This window comes from Amblyraja radiata, chromosome 3, assembly GCF_010909765.2.
Source record: "Amblyraja radiata isolate CabotCenter1 chromosome 3, sAmbRad1.1.pri, whole genome shotgun sequence".
In the NCBI taxonomy this organism is placed as follows: Eukaryota; Metazoa; Chordata; class Chondrichthyes; order Rajiformes; family Rajidae; genus Amblyraja; species Amblyraja radiata.
The window spans coordinates 100,590,861-100,609,564 of NC_045958.1; the positions used below are offsets into that span (position 1 = coordinate 100,590,861).

At 46.0% G+C, this 18,704-nt stretch overlaps 1 protein-coding gene and 1 long non-coding RNA gene across 8 annotated transcripts in view; one reads left to right on the top strand and one right to left on the bottom strand.

Moving 5' to 3' along the window:
* The window catches only part of epha5 (EPH receptor A5), a 313,137-nt gene that overhangs the window by 247,710 nt on the left and 46,723 nt on the right, over positions 1 to 18,704 (top strand). For 5 of the 7 annotated variants that reach the window (XR_004411473.1, XM_033018418.1, XM_033018421.1 and 2 more), the window contains exon 9: positions 1,580 to 1,647. Coding sequence is in view for 6 of the 7 variants with exons in the window: in XM_033018418.1 (XP_032874309.1) it covers positions 1,580 to 1,647 (68 nt within the window). In the remaining variant the exon portion in view is untranslated. Of the gene's footprint in view, positions 1 to 1,579; positions 1,648 to 1,860; positions 2,256 to 3,702; positions 3,874 to 18,704 lie in introns of those variants that run through there. The other 2 variants (XM_033018422.1, XM_033018423.1) reach the window with 2 other exon arrangements.
* Positions 7,919 to 16,781, bottom strand: LOC116971331. The gene is made up of 3 exons (XR_004411474.1): positions 16,713 to 16,781; positions 12,836 to 12,837; positions 7,919 to 7,968 (listed from the first exon to the last, which is right to left on the bottom strand). It is a non-coding gene; the product is annotated as an uncharacterized LOC116971331 (long non-coding RNA).

An 18,704-nucleotide genomic window follows, 5' to 3' on the forward strand; every position in this document is an offset into this window, starting at 1 on the left:
CATGCTACTTATCGCTCCATGAGTCCATCGAAAAGCATCTTAAACACCACTTACAGATTTGCCGCCATGGAGCACGGTGGTGCAGCGTTAGAGTTGCTGCCTTGCAGCGCCAGAGACCCGGGTTCGATCCTGACTACGGGTGCTCTCTGAATGGAATTTGCATGTTCTCCCCTTGACCTGCATGGATTTTCTCTGGGAGTTCCGGTTTCTTCCTACACTCCAAAGACGTACAGGTTTGTAGGTTAATTGTCTTCTGTAAATTGTCCCTGTAAATTGTAGGATAGAATTGATGTATGGGTGATTGCTGGTCGGCACGGGCTCGGTGGGCCGAAGGGCCTGTTTCCACACTGTATCTCCAAACTAAACTAAACCACCACTAGCTACACATTCCAGGCACCCACCTTCCTCTGTGTAACATAAAACCTGTCCTTGCATTATTTTTTTATCTCCTGTGGTGATTATCATTTCATACTTTTTAAGGGTAAAATTCAGTGGGTCATAAAACCATCCTCATTCTTTGAAACCTCATAAAAAGAAGCCCTGGAAAGATTTAAACGAAACAGGAGAAAACGTCAGCATTTGACCTTCAAATGAAATGTTCACTCCTGCTCTGAAAATGAAGAGGAAACAGAGACGGATGGCATTCCATCGCTGCTCTGCTTTTACAGTAGGTTGCAGGTTATTGCAAAGACCTTGTTGTGGGCGCTCAGACATTAATTTTACTGGTGGGGATATTTTTTTTCAATCGCAGCTATAATCTCTCTTGCACAGCTGTAGCTTTTTACACGGAAGGAGCTCTTGAGACACCACTCTGCCACACGTCTTTGCCACTGCAGTCCAGAGCCTTAACGGCCTGTCCCACTGTAAGAGCTAATTCAAGAGTTCTCCCGAGTTTCCCCTGATTCGAACTCGGAGAATTACAGTAATGGCCGCTCATAGGTACTCGGGCCTCTCATGGACATTTTTCAACATGTTGAAAAATCTTCACTAGTCTTCACAAGCTTACTGCGTTTCCCGAGTACCTGCCGTTTGCGTTACGAGCCGCTAAGACATGTCCCGAGCTCCAACATACCCGCTAGGTACATTCTAAGTGCTTACCACGAGTTTGAATTTTTTTTAAACTCGGGAGAGCTCTTGAATTTGCTTGTAGAGTGAGACAGCCCCTTTAAGCCCCTGTCCCACGATGCAAGTTTACCCAAGAGCTCTCCCGAGTTTAAAAAAAAATCAAACTCGTGGTACTTCCTCACAGGTATCTTTTTACTCTTGGACATTTTTCACAGTGTTGAAAAAACTTCACGAGTTACCGCGTTTCCCGAATACCTGCCGTTAGCATTACGAGCCGTTACGAGACATCCACGAGCTCCGACGTACCCGCTACGTACATTCTACGTACTTACCATGAGTTTGATTTTTTTTAACTCGTGAGAGCTCTTGGGTGAACGCGCATCGTGGGACAGGGGCTATACGCCGAGCAGGCCTCCGATGACAAATGCTGCCCATAGCCAGCGTCTATCTGACTCGGACCTGACGCTTGTATTGAGACACGTATGATTAATGGATGTTGTTTGCTTTCAACCAGGCGATGTGGGTACAGTAAGGCCAAGCAAGACCCCGAAGAGGAGAAGATGCACTTCCACAATGGTCACAGTGAGTCAAATATCAGCTCGCTACAGTATGGATTTCACAGATGATGGGGAGGGGGTGGATGGGGGGGGGGGGGGGGGGGGGGGACGTAAGAAATACATCTGGAGAAGTTCACTTGAAGTTCATCGCTATCCGTTCGGCTTCAAATGAAATAAAGCAGCAAAGTTCCTTTCTTTTCGAGTATCCGCTGACTTTTAAAAGGTTTCTCTTTTACAGCTTGCAGATGGAGTGTCATAGAATAATTCTTGTGTTGCAGAATAATCCTATCCTGGTATTGTGCAGGAATCTTTACAAGGAGTAAATCATGAGATATAATGCTGATAAAGGCTAATGTTACTGAAGCCTGGTTCTCCAACTCAAAGGACCTGACCATAATTCCAGTGCTGAGACCCTCCAGTCAAATATCAAACTGTGATTCTGATCCATAAAGAATGATAACCCAAACCTGCTCCAGCATAAATCTGGCCACCGCTATAGCAAGACTGCGGGGGAAAATGAACCCAAATAAGACAATACACAATCGACAATAGACAATAGATGCAGGAGTAGGCCATTCGGCCCTTCGAGCCAGCACTGCCATTCAATGTGATCGTGGCTGATCATCCCCAATCAGTACCCCGTTCCTGCCTTCTCCCCATTCTACAATTCTGGTATTGCATCATAGTTTGTTCTCTTAAGCTTCAGGCTATGGTCAGTGGAGGTTGTATAGATCAGGTTAGCCTTTCTGATTAGTTTAGTTTAGAGCTACAGCGCGGAAATGCCATACAGCGCCGGAGACCCGGGTTCGATCCTGACTACGGGTGCTGTCTGTACGGAGTTTGTACGTTCTCCCCATGTCTTGTGTGGGTTTTCTCCGAGATCTTTGGTTTTCCCCCACACTTCAAATGCATACAGGTTTGTAGGTTAATTGGCTTGGTACAAATGTAAATGTGAAATTGTCCCCAGTGTGTGTAGGATAGTGTTAATGTGCGGGGATCGCTGGTCGGTGCAGACTCGGTGGGTCGAAGGGCCTGTTTCCGCGCTGTACCTCTAAACTAAACCAAACTGAAATCACAGGGGGATCCCCAGTAGAAATGGCCAGCTCTGATACACAGAACAAGGGGAAATAGAGACACCTGATGTTGCAAAGTTCTATATGGAATATTCAATATGTTGGAGTAACTCAGCGGGACAGGCAGCATCTCTGAAGTACATGGATAGGTGATGTTTCGGATGGGGCCCTTCTTCAGACTGATTCCATCTGACATCTTCAGGCTGAAGAAGGATCCCGACCCCAAACATTTCATTACACGGTGATTAGTCAGAACATCGATGCTAAGGCCACAAGATAGTGATATATTTTCTTTGTGTAAAACACCTATTAGTAGAACAGAAAGTCCTGGCGGAATTAAGCGGGCCAGGAATAATCTGGAGGAACGGATGGGAGATGTTTCAGGTTGGGACCCTTGGTTAAATTGAAGAAGTCAGATGAAATCAGTCTGAGGAAGGGTCCCGACTCGAAACGTCACCCATCCATGTCCCCCAGAGAAGCTGCCTGACCCGCTGAGTTACTCCAGCACTTGGCGTTCTACGCAAGATTCCAGCATCTGTGGCTCCTCAATGTGGAGTCCTGCAGACAGCCACGATCCCAGGTGAGGTAGAAGGAGTGTGGTTCCTCGAACATGTAACCGGCCACACTGTAACAGTGCGGAAGGCCACAGAGAGGTCAGGTTGGAGAGGGATGTACGCGGCAGGCAACTGGAAGCTCAGGGTCACCGAATGCAGGTGCTCCTCAAAGTGATTGTCCATCTGGTATTTGGATCACTGTGACACAGCGAAGCCTCGTAAATAATAATCCTTGTGTATGAGGGAACTGCAGATGCCGGTTTAAACCAAAGATAGACACAAAATGCTGGAGGGGTTAGTCTTGCTTGCAATGTAAACAACTCATGCAGACATGTCCAACACCATGGGCCATGGTGGAGGCACCGTCATTTTGCTTTTCACTGTAAATATCTCACTGTGAAACTTCTTTATTCACTTCGATTCTCACTTTTTTTGCTTTAATGGTGTTTATAGACAGAAAATGCGATACTGAGGGAGACCATGATCTCGTGTTCCTGATCTATTCCAAGATCCAGTTTTTCCTCCTTTCTTCAACCAACAACCTCAGTGATACTTACACGTTGATGTGATCCTGCTTTGTTCACTCTGTGCGTTTCCCAGGCTCATGTGCTCGCTCTCTCTCTCCGAGCGTCGTAGAAGAGAGAGGCAGAGACGAGAGAGAGCGAGAGAGAAGCGAGAGACGATGAGAGAGAGAGGGCGAGAGAGAGAGAGAAGCGAGAGAGAGAGAGAGAGAGATAGAGAGAGAGAGAGAGAGAGAGGAGAGAGAGTAGAGAGAGAGAGAGAGAGAGAGAGAGAAGAGAGAGAGAGAGGGCAAGCGAGAGAGAGAGAGAGAGAGGAGAGAGAGAGAGAGCGGAAGAGACGACGAGACAGGAGAATGAGATAGGCGGGAAGAGTGAGCGACGGAGAGAGAGATGAGAGATAGAGAGAAGACGAAGAGAGAGAGAGAGATGAGAGATAGAAGGGTGAGAGAGAGGAGAAGAGAGGAGATAGGCGTCGAGCGAGAGACGAGGACAGCTCGCTCGGCTATATCGAGCTCTAAGATCGATTCTTCCTGATATATTCTAATTCATCTCTATCTCGTCTCTATCTCCTCTCCTCTCTCTCTCTCTCTCTCTCTCTCTCTCTCTGTCACCTGCATTACTATTGCGACCACTTCATTTCAGAAACACCAACCTCTGATCGAGTTTATCTCTAACTGTCATTGCCAAACATCTCTCAGCCAACTGTTGTAAAATAAATCGGATTACTCTGTAATTGTAATGTGTCCTAACTATTTGAACAAACGAAGGAAGCAGTCGACTATGATTCCATTGTGAACTACAAAGCCATTGTGGACAGGTTTCAGCCACAGGGCAGAATGTGGCATCGGGATTGCAATCAGATCTCGTTGATGCCGGAACGGGCTAGAGGGGCCGAGTGGCCTGACCCCTTATAACTTGCATGTTCATATGTTTGTATGTAACTCCCACTGCAGAAAATTGAGCATCGTAACCAAGAGTGTTTTATTGTCATATGTCCCAGATAGAACAATGAAATTCTTACTTGCAGGACAGCAATTCACTGCTGCCAATGAGAGACTGGTGTTCTGGTACAGACAATGACTTTTAAATGAAATGCTGAACCATGGTCTGTCTGCTCTCTCAGATAGATGGAAAATATTCACTAAGTTCTCCAGGACTCTGGTCAATGTTTATTCCTCAGCCTATATTACAGACTACTGATCATTCATCTCATTGCATTTTGCGAGACTTCGCTGTGTACAAAGCAGATGTGTGCATCCCCATTTCATTGCAAAATGCTTTGCTGAAAGATAGACACTACGACCACCGGATAAGTGTAAGCTCCGCTTTTTTTTGTGCAATATCACCTATTTGTAGAACGCAAAGGGCTGGAGGAACTTCACGGGGTCAGGCAGCATCTGAGGAGGAATTAGGCAGACAACGTTTTGGGCCGTAAGAAACTGTCAATGCGGGAATCATGTGCGTAACGCAAGGTGCTGGAAAAGCAGATGGATCCCGACACAAAATGTCTGTCATTCCTCTCCACAGATGCTGACTGACCAGCGGAGTTCCTCCAGCACTTTGTGGCTTGTCCAGGGTTCCAGCATTTGCGGTTTCACCCATTAAGAGAGTTTTCCTCTCAATTTTCCTCTTTAACATACAAGATTCATTGATTCATTCGAATGAAAACAAAAATAAATAAGTGTTCTCTGGTGGTGAATGTATTTTGAATAAGTGATGAGAAAATTCAAAGCGTGCTCATGTTTTGCTTCCAAGAAGGTCCAACCTAAATTTAAACTGAGAGAGGAAGTGCTTGTGTTATCTACCGCCTTTCAAAGTGCTTTATGGCCATTGTGGATCTTGTAGGAAACATGACACCATCTCCGCACAGGAAGCCCTACAAACATAGATCTGACAATGATTGAATAGTCTGCATTATGTATTATATTTATTAAGGAGTGCATGTGAGGTGCGGAACCTCTAATAACTCCATCTGATTCTTCACTAGTCACGATTTTGTGTTCTTCTGTCAGCCAGGGTATTGATTGTAGAAATGTGTAGGAAGGAACTGCAGATGCAGGTTAAAACAGAAGATAGACACAAATGGTAGTCCATTGAGTACAGATGTTGGGGCGTTATGTTACAGTTTTACAAGACATTGGCAAGGACACATGTGGAGTATAGTGTTCAGATCTGGTCACCCTGGAATAGGAAGGCTACTATTAAGTTGGAAAGAATGCAGAGAAGATTTATGAGGATGTTGCCAGGACTTGAGGGCCTGAGCTATTGGGAGAGAGACTGGGCAGGCTAGGGCTTTATTCCTTAGAGCACAGGAGGTGATCTTATAGAGGTGTATGACCATGAGAAGAATTGATAGGCTGAATGCACCTAGTCTTTTACCCAAGGTAGGCGAATCAAGGACCAGAGGACACATAGGTTTAAGGTAAGAGGGGAAAGATTTAACAGGAACCTGAGGGGCAATTATTTCACTCAGTGGGTATATGGAATGGGCTGCCAGAGGAGATAGTTGAGGTAGGAAAAATAACATTCAAAGGCACCCTGGACAGGTACATGGATAGGAAAGGTTCAGTGGGATATGGGCCAAGGGCAGGCACAAGGGAATAGTTTAGAAGAGGCATTTTGACGGGCATGGACAAGTTGGGCTGAAGCCTGTTTCTGTGCTGTATGACTCTAAGAGTCTATAAGCGCAAACAAGGCCTCATGAAATGGTTTCATCTGCAGGATGGCACCCAGCAATTGGACAGCTCCACTGCAGAATCAGCCTGGATTTCTGCAATCAATGCACAGCATTGAACGGATAAAACTAACATTTTGAGAACCTGCATATTGCCTTCTGCGCATCGCTCCTCATTTCACAACTCCTCATACTTCACACATAGATGTCGAGGCAATATTTTCACTTGCTCACCATTCAGCATCTTTACTGCTTGATCTGTGCTTGTTTGGATACCCTTCCTATGTGTGTTCTCCTTTCTACATTTTTCAAGACTTGACTTTTACTCTTTAGCCTAACTTTTTAATTATTAAATAGTCATTCTGAAATCTGGATTGCCCTATTTACAATAAAGTGTATGATCTCTTTGTTCAATGTAAATTAACGACTTTTCAATAAATGTTACTCGAACATTTGATAAAAGTTATCTTTGCATTTGATATTTCTCTTCCTGAGTTCTTTATACATCTAAATTTATGTTTTCTGCGCCTCACTAGAGCATCCCTCCACCCGAGACCACCCTCTCCCCAACACATAGACACACAGACACACACAAACGAAAGCTTTTCATTGTACCTCGCAACACGTGACATTAATAAACTAACCTAATCAAACACTCACTCATATACACAGCAAACATGACACGCTCATCCCCACATGCACACACACAAACACAAAACACTCACTCATATACACAACAAACATGATAACACGCTCATCCCCGCACACACACATACACACACATACTTACACGCACACACTCAAACACTCACTCATACACACAAACGCACACACACACTCATTCATATACTCACACACTCATACTCATACACACAAACACTCAGACTCACTCATACACACACAAACACTCACTCATATGCACACACCCGTGCACACACACACACTCACATACGCGCGCACATTCATACACATACACACTCATACATACAAACATTCACACTCACTCATACACACAAACACTCACACTCACTCATACACACACACACACACACACACACTCACTTATATACACATATACACACACACGCTCACTCATATACACACACTCTCATACACACAAACACTCACTCACACACATAATGTATTCATTCTTTGTGAAGAGGTGCAATTTAGATTGCATGAATTTCTTGATTCTTTTCACTCTTCCCTGTTAAACCTTGGTCCACTGGCAGGACTGAGATTGTGGGATACAACAACTCAGCATTGGCTGCAGACTGCATGAAGTGTCATGGCATCAGATCGAGGAGGAGCAGGGTAACTCAGTAGTGATTATCAGCTATTGCTCTCCGCTGGGTGATGAGCTGTTAATCCATCTATGATAATACCGCAACTGAACCCACCTAACGACAAGAGAGCGGTCCTGACCTCCCATCTACCTCATTGGAGACCCTCAGACAATCTAATCGGAATTTACTGGACTTTATCTTGCACTAAACGTTATTCCCTTTATCCTGTATCTGTACACTGCGGACGGCTCGATTGTAATCATGTATAGTCTTTCCGCTGACTGGATAGCATGCAACATAACAGCTTTTCACTGTGCCTTGATACATGTGACAATACACTAACATTAAACTAACCTAAACTTAGGCCAGCACAGTAGCGCAGTGGTAGAGTTGCTGCCTTACAGCGCCAGAGACCCTGGTTCGATCCTGACTACGGGTGCTGCCTGTACAGTGTTTGTATGTTCTCCCCGTGACCACTTGGGTTTTATCCGGGTGCTCCGGTTTCCTCCCACACACCAAAGACGTACAGTTTTGTAGGCTAATTGGCTTCGATAAATTGTAAATTGTCCTCAGTGCATAGAGCAGTGCTAGTGTTTGGGAATCGCTGGTCGGCGAGGACTTGCTGGACCTGTTTCCGTGCTGTATTTCTAAACTAAACTAAACTAAATTAAAGATGTGTTCAAAATTGGAGGGCATGGGCTTAAAGGTGAGAGGAATAAGGTTTAAGGGCCTGTCCTACTGTACGAGGTAATTCAACAGTTCTCCCGAGTTCTCCCCTGATTCGAGCTTGTGTAATGTACGTAGCGGGTACGTAGGGGCTCGTACGAGTAAAAAGTAACCATTTTTTTCATCACGAGTATTTTTTTACCCGTGGACATTTTTCACAGTGTTGAAAAAACGTCACGAGTTTACCGGATTTCCCGAGTACCTGCCGTTACTCGTACGAGCCGCCACGTGCCATCCACGAGCTCCTACGTGCCCGCTACATACATTACACCAGCTCGAATCAGGGGAGAACTCGGGAGAACTCTTGAATTACCTCGTACAGTGGGACTGGCCCTTTAAATGGGATCTGAGGGGTAAATCTTTGACAGAACATGTGTTGGAGTTTAGAACAGTAACAACATTAAAGAGGTATCCGGACAGGTACTTGAGTGATTATGGCCTGGAGGGACATGGAATCAATCTGGGCAAGTGGGATTATACAGACAATTCACAGACAAGAGGATGGGCTTTATAACTCTGAGAAGTACGGACATTCCCCGACTTACAAAATAGGCAATGTCAGTAAACTCGCACTTAGGTAAACAATTCTGTACTCAGTCCCTGGTGGAATCAAGGCAATTTGTAATTTCCACAACACTACGATCACTCGAGTTTACGTCGGAAACAAGCCGGCAATGGCCATGACGCTTACCCAGAAGGCCGTGCACCCCAGAAGGTGCCCCGGATCCGAGTGCTGGAGTAACTCAGCGGGCCAGGCAGCATCTCCGGAGAACATGGACAGGCGACGTTTCGAGTCGGGACCCTTCTTTAGACTCAGTGAGTTATTTCGGGTCAGGGAATGGGGATGGTGATTCCAAAATGGGACTTACGTAAAGGGCTCACGGAACATAATCCTGACGTAAGCCAGGGAATGCCTGTCATTCGACATGGCGGACAGCATAGACACGGTGGGCTGAAGGGCCTGTTGCTTTGCTCTACAACTCCATGAGAGCGGGCTGAGAAGGGATGTGTTAGAAACATATAAAATTATAAAGGGATTGAACACGCTAGATGCAGGAAACATGTTCCCGATGTTGGGGGAGTCCAGAACCAGGAGCCACAGTTTAAGAATAAGGGGTAGGCCATTTAGAACTGAGATGAGGAAAAACTTTTTCACCCAGAGAGTTGTGAATTTATGGAATTCTCTACCTCAGAAGGAAGTGGAGGCCGATTCACTGGATGCATTCAAAAGAGAGTTAGAGAGAGCCCTTAGGGCTAGCGGAATCAAGGGATATGGGGAGAAGGCAGGAATGAAGTACTGGCTCGAAGAGCCGAATAGCCTACTCCAGCACCTACTTTCTATGTATCTATGACTCCATGTCGCTAAGACACGCAGTCCTCACTGTGGCCAGTGATCTTCAGTATGCCCTGAAGCACTGCTAATACAAGTGCTGGCCGAGTTCTGCCAAGCTGGCCTTTGGTGGATGGGGAGTAAACATGATGGGTATATCTACTTGAGGTCAGAGACAAATGGATCCTCCTTGGGTCGAGAAGGTCCCTGCTTCTTTGTGAGGATACTCTGTAATGTTGTAAAGCACTAACATGGTGGTAAATGGGATAGATTCATGACAGATCAAATCCAGACCCTGCCAGAAACACACAGTGTTCGTGGAGAGCCTACAATTTGTAAAGATTGCAGGGCACTTTATCCTAATGATTAACATAAAGTATGGGGAGTAGCATTGGCTGTTTGTAATGTAAATGAGTCTTGTAAGTGCTGCCACCTGCCTCCCCCCACACACACACACACACACACTAGAAGGTACACTCCCAGAGTGTGTCTTGCTTTAGTCCCCACCGATTCCATCTTTGCCCTCTCCCTCATCCGTGCACTATCACCTTGAATTGCAAACTGCCAAATGATTATGTTATCATTAAGGGCAGCACGGTGGTGCAGCAGTAGAATTGCTGCCTTACAGCGCCAGAGACCCCAGTTTGATCCTGACCACGGATGTTGCCTGTATGGAACTTGTACGTTCCCCCCGTGACCTGCGTGGGCTTTCTCCCGCTGCTCCGGTTTCCTCCATCACTCCAAAGACGTACAGGTTTGTAGATTAATTGGCTTCAATACATTGTAAATTGTCCCTGGTGTGTGTGTGTGAGAGATGGTGCAAGTGTACGGGGTGATCGCTGGTCGGCACAGACACGATGGGCCGAAGGGCCAGTTTCCGCACTGTATCTCTAAAGTGAAGTCTAACAACACAGGGAGACAGAAGCATTTTACAAGCACACAACTATCCCTGCAGGTAGAAACTAACCAGCGCATGGATATAGAAGGTAGACAAAAATGCTGGAGGAACTCAGCAGGTGAGGCAGCGTCTATGAAACGAAGGAATAGGCGACGTTTCGGGTCGAGACTCTTCTTCAGACTGATTTCGGGGGGGGGGCTGGAAAAAGAAAGGAAGAGGCGGGGACAGTAGGCTGTGGAAGAGCTGGGAAGGGGAGGGGAAGGAGGGAGAAAGCAAGGACTACCTGAAATTAGAGAAGTCAATGTTCACACTGCTGGGGTGCAAACTGCCCAAGGGAAATATGAGGTGCTGCTCCTCCAATTTGCGGTGGTCCTCACTCTGGCCATGGAGGAGGCCTAGGACAGAAAGGTCGGATTTGGAATGGGAGGGAGAGTTGAAGTGCTGCACCACCGGGAGATCAGGTTGGTTATTGCGAACCGAGCGGAGGTGTTGGGCGAAGCGATCGCCAAGCCTGCGCTTGGTCTCACCGATGTAGAGCAGCTGACAACTGGAACAGTATGATTAGAGTTATCGAGAATAGTCAGCGGAAAGGCAGCCTGACAAAGTTAATTGATTTTGTTTTGAGCAAATTACATTCGGTATATTTGAGCAACACAGATGGAGATTGCATGAACAGATTTTCACGAAGCATTTGAGGCGACCTCGTGAGAATGTTTGTTCCTATTAAGTCACACTGCCTGTTTAACTCAATTGTACCATATTTTCATGCACTGAATGTGTACAGTCCATGGCATCCAACATCCACTCAGATTCCTTGCAGAAACACATGGGAAAAAGCATCTATTCACACCAACGCAATAGATAGACATAAAATGCTGGAGTAATTCAGCGGGACAGGCAGCATCTCTGAGAAGGAACAAGGAAGGATCTCGACCCAAAACATCACCCTTCCCTTCCCTCCAGAGATGCTGCCTGTCCCGCTGAGGTACTCCAGCATTTTGTGTCTATCTTCGAATTAAACCAGCATCTGCAGTTCCTTCCTGCACAGCGACACAATGGTGTTTTGCACCCACGACCATGCACTGAAATAACACCCTTGTAGTTCTCGCGGGACGCTGCATGCACAGCTCATGACTGTTTGGTCATTGTGTTGGGAGAGTGAGCTACCACCAAGGAACTGAACTGCCCCCCCAGGGTAATGCTGAACAATGGGATGGTGAGCCATTGCTGAAGAAACTACAGAGGCTGAAGAAACGGCTGGGCCGGCACGGTGGTAGAGTCGCTGCCTTACAGCACCAGAGACCCCGGGTTCGATGCTGACTACGGGTGCCATCTGTACGGAGTTTGTACCTTCTCCTCGTGGCCTGCGCGGGCGGGGGTTTGCTCCGAGGTCTTCGGTTTCCTCGCACACTCCAAAGACGTACAGGTTAGTAGGTTAATTGGCTTGGTGTAAAGAAAATGTAAAATTGCGTGTGCACAGTGTCACTGAATTCTAGAAGCAGAATTCACTACTCAGTGCGTATAGGATAGTGTTAATGTGCAGGGATCGCTGGTCAGTGCGGCCTCGGTGGGAAGAAAGGCCTGTATCTTTAAGCTAAACTAAACTGAACTAAACTGACCCGGGGGACATCTGAAGATTGGGCTGGCGTGGGGGTGAGTGAAACTGCTGGGAAAGGGGGACACACGGATCTTCTGTGCATCCATAGTGGCATCTGAGTATTGCAGTCAGATGCAACACTCAACATACTGCATCATGTTGCAATGTTCTCATGCTGCAATTGAGGCACTAGCAACTCCAGATGCTGGAATCTTGATGGATTAGTTTAGTTTAGTTTTTCATTTAGTTTAGTGTAATTTAGAGATGCGGCGTGGAAACAGGCCCTTCGGCCCATCGAGTCCGCACCGACCAGTGATGTCCGCACACTAACACTGTCCTAAACACACGAGGGACAATTTGACATTTATACATTTGCCACCGAGTCAATTAACCTACAAACCTGTACATCTTTGGAGTGTGGGCGGAAACCGAAGATCTCGGAGAGAAACCAGGCAGGTCACGGGGAGAACGTACAAACTCCGTACAGGCAGCACCCGTATTCAGGATCGAACCCAGGTCTCTGGCGTTGTAAGGCAGTAGCTCTACCACTGCACCACTGTGCCGGCCTATTGTCAGCATGTGACACGTCACAGTGAAATTCTTTCACATATCATACACAAAGTATGCAAAGAGTCGCCACGTATAGGACACCAACAGTTACAAAGTATTCATTATAATCCTTAATTGTCTCCCATTGGCCTCGGCGACCCCCCCCCCCCCCCCCCCCCAATGCCAGGACCCTCTTTGTTCTCACGCCTACCACCCCGCGTCCGAGTAAAACACAAAGTGCCGGAGTAGCACAGCTAGTCAAGCAGCACCTCCGGAGATAGAGATAAATAAGTTGGAGTAACTCAGTGGGACAGACACCATCTCTGGAGAGAAGGAATGGGTGACGTTTCGGATCGAGACCCTTCTCGCTGCTCCCCTCTGTGAAACAGCATCTGCAGTTCCTTCCTACACACAGCAGCTCTGAAGGATGAGAATTGGCCTATCCATGTCCTCCACAGACGCTGCCTGACCCACTGAATTACTCCAGCATTTTGTGTCTCTTGGTATGATATTCTGGCTTCTTGAAACCACAGTTCACATCTAACACCTAGACTGTGTTACCAAGGACTCAGATTCAATGCTATTTGATTTTAAGTGGTGGTGCACAGATCCTTCCACATATGATAAAAGAATGGGTCGACCAGGCTTGTATTCATTGGAATTTAGGATGAGAGGGGATTTATAGAAACATATAAAATTCTTAATGGATTGGACAGGCTGGATGCAGGGAAAATGTTCCCGATGTTGGGGGAGTCCAGAAACAGGGGGCACAGTTTAAGAATAAGGGGTAGGCCATTTAGGAGTGATATGGGGTAAAACCTTTTTCACCCAGAGAGTTGCGAATCTGTGGAATTCTCAGCCACAGAAGGCAGTGGAGGCCAATTTACTGGATGTGTTCAAGAGTGAGTTAGATTTAACTCTTAGGACTACAGGAATCAAGGGATATGGGGAGAAAGCAGGAACGGGGTACTGATTTTGGATGATCGGCCATGATCATATTGAATGGCGGAGCTGGCTCGAAGGGCCGAATAGCTTACTCCCGCACCTACTTTCTACGTTTTTATGCTTCTATGAAGGGCCTCTGTGTGGTCCTGATGCATGGTCTGCAGGTTATTACCATTCAGAAGGGCCAAGGATTTCCAGGAGTCAGTGGGGACGTAATGTTTTTTTAAAGAAGTCTTTGAATCAGTTCCTTTGTCCACCAGCAATATTGTTGGAATATGCTTGGAATATGCTGATTGATTGAGAGGAGTCTGGTGTCAGGCTTGTGGATGACCGAGGCTGCCCCATGTAGCTGTTCAGTCCACGGGCCTCGGTGCTGGAGTGTTGCCCTGGGAGAAGACACTGAGGTTGGTTCACTGATCTTACTGGTCAATGTTGCGTGTCAGTGCTGTGCTAAGTAACGTGTGGCCATTCAATTGGAACAAGAGCGCAAGAATGCAAGTCTGAAGAAGGGTCCCAATCCAAAACATCGCCTGTCCACTCCCTCCAGTAGGGTTGCCAATTGTCCTGTATTAGCCAGGACATCCCGTATATTGGGCTAAATTGCTTTGTCCCATAGGGGACCGCCCTTGTCCCGTATTTGACTGCTACTAATCGGGTCGAGGGGACTGTCGGGTCGGAGCGCCGCGTCTGGCCCCGCCTCACCCGTCCCGACGTAGTGCAGCCATGGAGTGCATCAGCAGCGTCTCGCCCGTGGCCCCGTCGGTCGGCAGCCCGGTCAGCTGTCCGACCTTCGGACCTTCGCTTACCGCCGACACCAACACTCCTCCTTCCCACGGCCGATCATCGGTTCATGAGTTGGATGCGGTGCCGGACTTTGTGCGCGACGTCGCGCGGCCCGGGCCAAAACTACTCAGCTGGCCCGCTGGCTGGGCTTTGTGTGCAGTCCAGCACCGGGGCCAACACATCATTCTCTCAGCCGCAGCCGAGTTGGTCAAAGAATTGCCGTCGGGAATTAGTCCCATATTTTGACCTTTTGTCCCTTATTTGGGAATGAGAAAGTTGGCAACCCTACCCTCCACAGGTCTGCCTGACCTCGCTAAGTTCCTCCAGCACATTGTGTTTTGCAAAGGAACGTAATTCTTTGCTCTTATGTGTTTCGCAAGTCTTTTCTTTCTTCCAGGCAGTTCAGCATCCATTCCAATGCGAATCCTGTTACAACCATAGCTTTCCAGGTCCATGTTACTGGGGCTCAGTAGAATCTGACTTTGCCAGTCATAGTTATAGAGAGTCACAGAGTGATACAATGTGGAAACTGGCCCACACTGGCCAACATGTCCCAGCAACACTAGTCCCACCTTCCTGCGCTTGGTCCATATCCCTCCAAACCTGTCTTATCCATGTACCTGTCTAACTCTTTCTTAAATGTTGGGATAGTCCCAGCCTCAACTACCTCCTCTGGCAGCTTGTTCGATACACCCACCACCCTTTGTGTAAAAAGATTACCCCTCAGTTTCCTATTAAATCTTTCCTCTTCACCTTGAACCTAAGTCCCCTGGTCCTTGATTCCCCTACTCTGGTCAAGAGACTCTCTGGGCAAGAGATTCTCTGGGCAAGAGACTCTCTGGGCAATAGTCTCTCTGGGCAAGAGACCCGATCTATTCCTCTCATGATTTAATACAGTCGATTCACACCATCCAATGTGGAGGGCAAGCGTTACTTCTCTCCATCAATGTTTCCTGTCCTTAGAAGCCGGAGAAGAAATACCTGGGTGCAAATCACAGCTACGTTTATCCGCAGGAGTTTCCATATCAAAGGATAAGATGCTGAAAGAATGAATAATTCTTCATTTAAACTCATGCCAGAGGCTTATGTTATAATTGTTCTCACGTCAATTGACTCAGGAACCATTTATTTGGTTTACTTCAACCATCTCTCACAAGTTGTTCCTCAACTAAATCACTCCTTTGGGTATGAATTGTTTTATCTGGATCTTCTCAATCCTATCATTTTAACCTCAGCCCAAAGAAAGGTTCCAACTCTAAACATCCCATTTCAACTCCCCCTCCCATTCCAATCTGACCTTTCTGTCCTGGGCCTCCTCCATTGTCAGAGTGAGGCCCAGCACAAATTGGAGGAGCAACACCTCATATTTCGTTTGGGTAGTTCACACCCCAGCGGTATGAACATTGACTTCTCTAACTTCAGATAGCCCTTGCTTTCTCTTTCCATCCCCTCCCCCTTCCCAGTTGTCCCACCAGTCTTACTGTCTCCGACTAAATTCTATCTTTGTCCCGCCCCCTACCCTGACATCAGTCTGAAGAAGGTTCTCAACCCGAAACATTGCCAATTCCTTCTCTCCAGAGATGGTGCCTCACCCGCTGAGTTACTCCAGCATTTTGTGTCCATCTTCGGTGTAAACCAGCATCTGCAGTTCCTCCCTGCACACAACAACCCACTAGCTTCAAGGAAAACCTTTTTAAAGTCCCCATTTCAAGCCCCTATAACAGCTTTGGACGTGAGAACAAAATGGGCCAAGTTACTGTTGGAAACTTGACTTCTGAAGGTCAGCTCCATGGAAATGAATGTCACTGAATTTTAGAAGCAGAATTCACTACTCATGTAGCATAGCATTGCACATTTATTAGAGCTGATTAATTTCTATCCTGGTATGTTGTTATACATCTGACATTGAATGTTATAAAAAGGACAGGTTGTGTTTGATCGTGAAGCAGGCATCTAATTCTTCCTCTCTCCATCCCAACGACTTCCTACTTGCAGTGTCGGGAAAACTCTCATCCCTGTTTTGTTTTCTCTCTCCAGACTTGACAGTTCCAATGTTTTCTGTAACCTTATCCTAACCAATTACGCCCCGAGAATAATGCATTGTGTAATTTCTATTCTCTTAAACGTGATTCCCTTTTTCGTCTCTCTGTGCACTGTGGACGGCTCGATTGTAATCACGTATTGTCTTTCCGCTGACTGGTTTGCACGCAACAAGGGCTTTTCGCTGTACCTTGGTGCACCTGACTAAAAAATAAACTGAACTAATGTGCCCTGCCACCAGCCATTCACCTACCATGCCCACAAATCTCACTGGACTACTGAGGCTGAAATATCCAAACTCTACTGCGAACATAGAATAGCACAGCTCAGCAATGCATGCTTCGGCCTGCAATGTCCAATGCTGACCATGACGCCATGATAAACCAATGTCCTCTGTGGGAGGAGATCAGCAGGTAGACAGTGATAAAACACGGTGATCATTTCACCACTGACATCGGGAAGTAGGTACAGGAGCCTGGAAACTTGTAATATCCAGGTTCAGGAACAGCTTCTTCCCTACAGCCATCAGACCATTAAACACTACAGCCTCAAATAAGCTCTGAACTACATGGACTATTATTGTTATTATTGCACTATTATTGGGGTTTTTTTAATGTGTGCGTGTATATGTATACTGAAGAAGTGTCTGGACCCGAAACGTCACCAATTCCTTCTGTCCATAGATGCTGCCTCACCCGTAGAGTTTCTCCAGCATTTTGTGTCTACCTTTCAATTTTACCACATCTGCAGTTCTTTCTTAAACATATATATGTGTGCGATCTATATCTATGTGATCTACATATATATACTTGTGTGTATTTGTGAGTACTATGTGTACATATACACCTACAACTTTTTTTTCTTGTTTATTATATTGTTTACAGTGTACTATGTTTACATATTCTGCTGTGCTGCTGCAAGTAAGAATTTCATTGTTCCATCTGGGCCGTATGACAATAAAACACTTTGACTCTTGATTCTTGAAATGCTGAAAGTTTCCTTGGAAAGAAACAACATTCCCATTGACTCCTAGGAAACTGCAGCCCATGACCAGTCAACATGGAGAGAGAGTATTCAGGATGGTATTGGGATCCGTAGGGCTATACGTCAGGAGCACTCAATGGAAGGACTCTCTGGACGCATCGATGGAAGAGTCAGTGGCTCCCACATTGGCCTCAATAAGTCACCCCTCATTCCGAAAGACTGCTTAAGAAGAAGAAGATAACACCTTGAAATTGCTTTTTTTGGGCTATACTTTCACCTCGGCCACAAAACACTTTGTAAAACTATCTCCGCGATGGAAGATGCACATCGGTGTCTCTCTCATTATTCTACCTCAGTTTTAATCAGATGCCTTCTTAGTGAACCATCACTGGACAATTTTCTACATCAAAGGGTTCATGTGAATGAATAAAAGCTGTAGTTTTTATATCAAGACATTACATTGAGATGATGGCCAGCCGATGTTTAAAAAAAACTGATGAAATGCACAAGGTAGTTTCATGCTGTTAATATCATAAGGATTATAAAAGTCTAGACAATAGGTCTGAGTTTCAACAGAGTCTGGGCGTGAGGAGAAGAACTTGTATGTTCTTATGATCAAAGTTGAAAGAAAGTGAATTAAACCAGTACAAAGAATTCCAGTGTTGAAAGCGTTGGCAGAATTAGACAAAAATGAATTAAAATAAAATAAAAATGGAAAATACTGGAAATACTCAGCTAGTCAGGGAACATCTGTGAAGATAGATACTTCCATGAAGTGCTGACTTATCTGAATGAACATCTGAATGCATGTTTGATCAATGACCTAAAATGTTAATTCCAGTTTCATGCTCCACACCAGCCGCCTGACCTACTGAGTATTTTCACCATTTTGCATTTATTTTAAATTAATAACACCTGCAGTAATTTGTTTCTTAATTGTGTATATTTTACGTGGATCTCGATGATTATAAAATGACAGGACTTTGCTCAATAGAAACTGGGATCTAAATGGAGGACAGCTGAAGAAGGGTCTTGACCCAAAACGTTACCCATTCCTTCTCGCCAGAGATGCTGCCCGTCTCGCTGAGTTACTCCAGCAATATGTGTCCACCTTACAACATT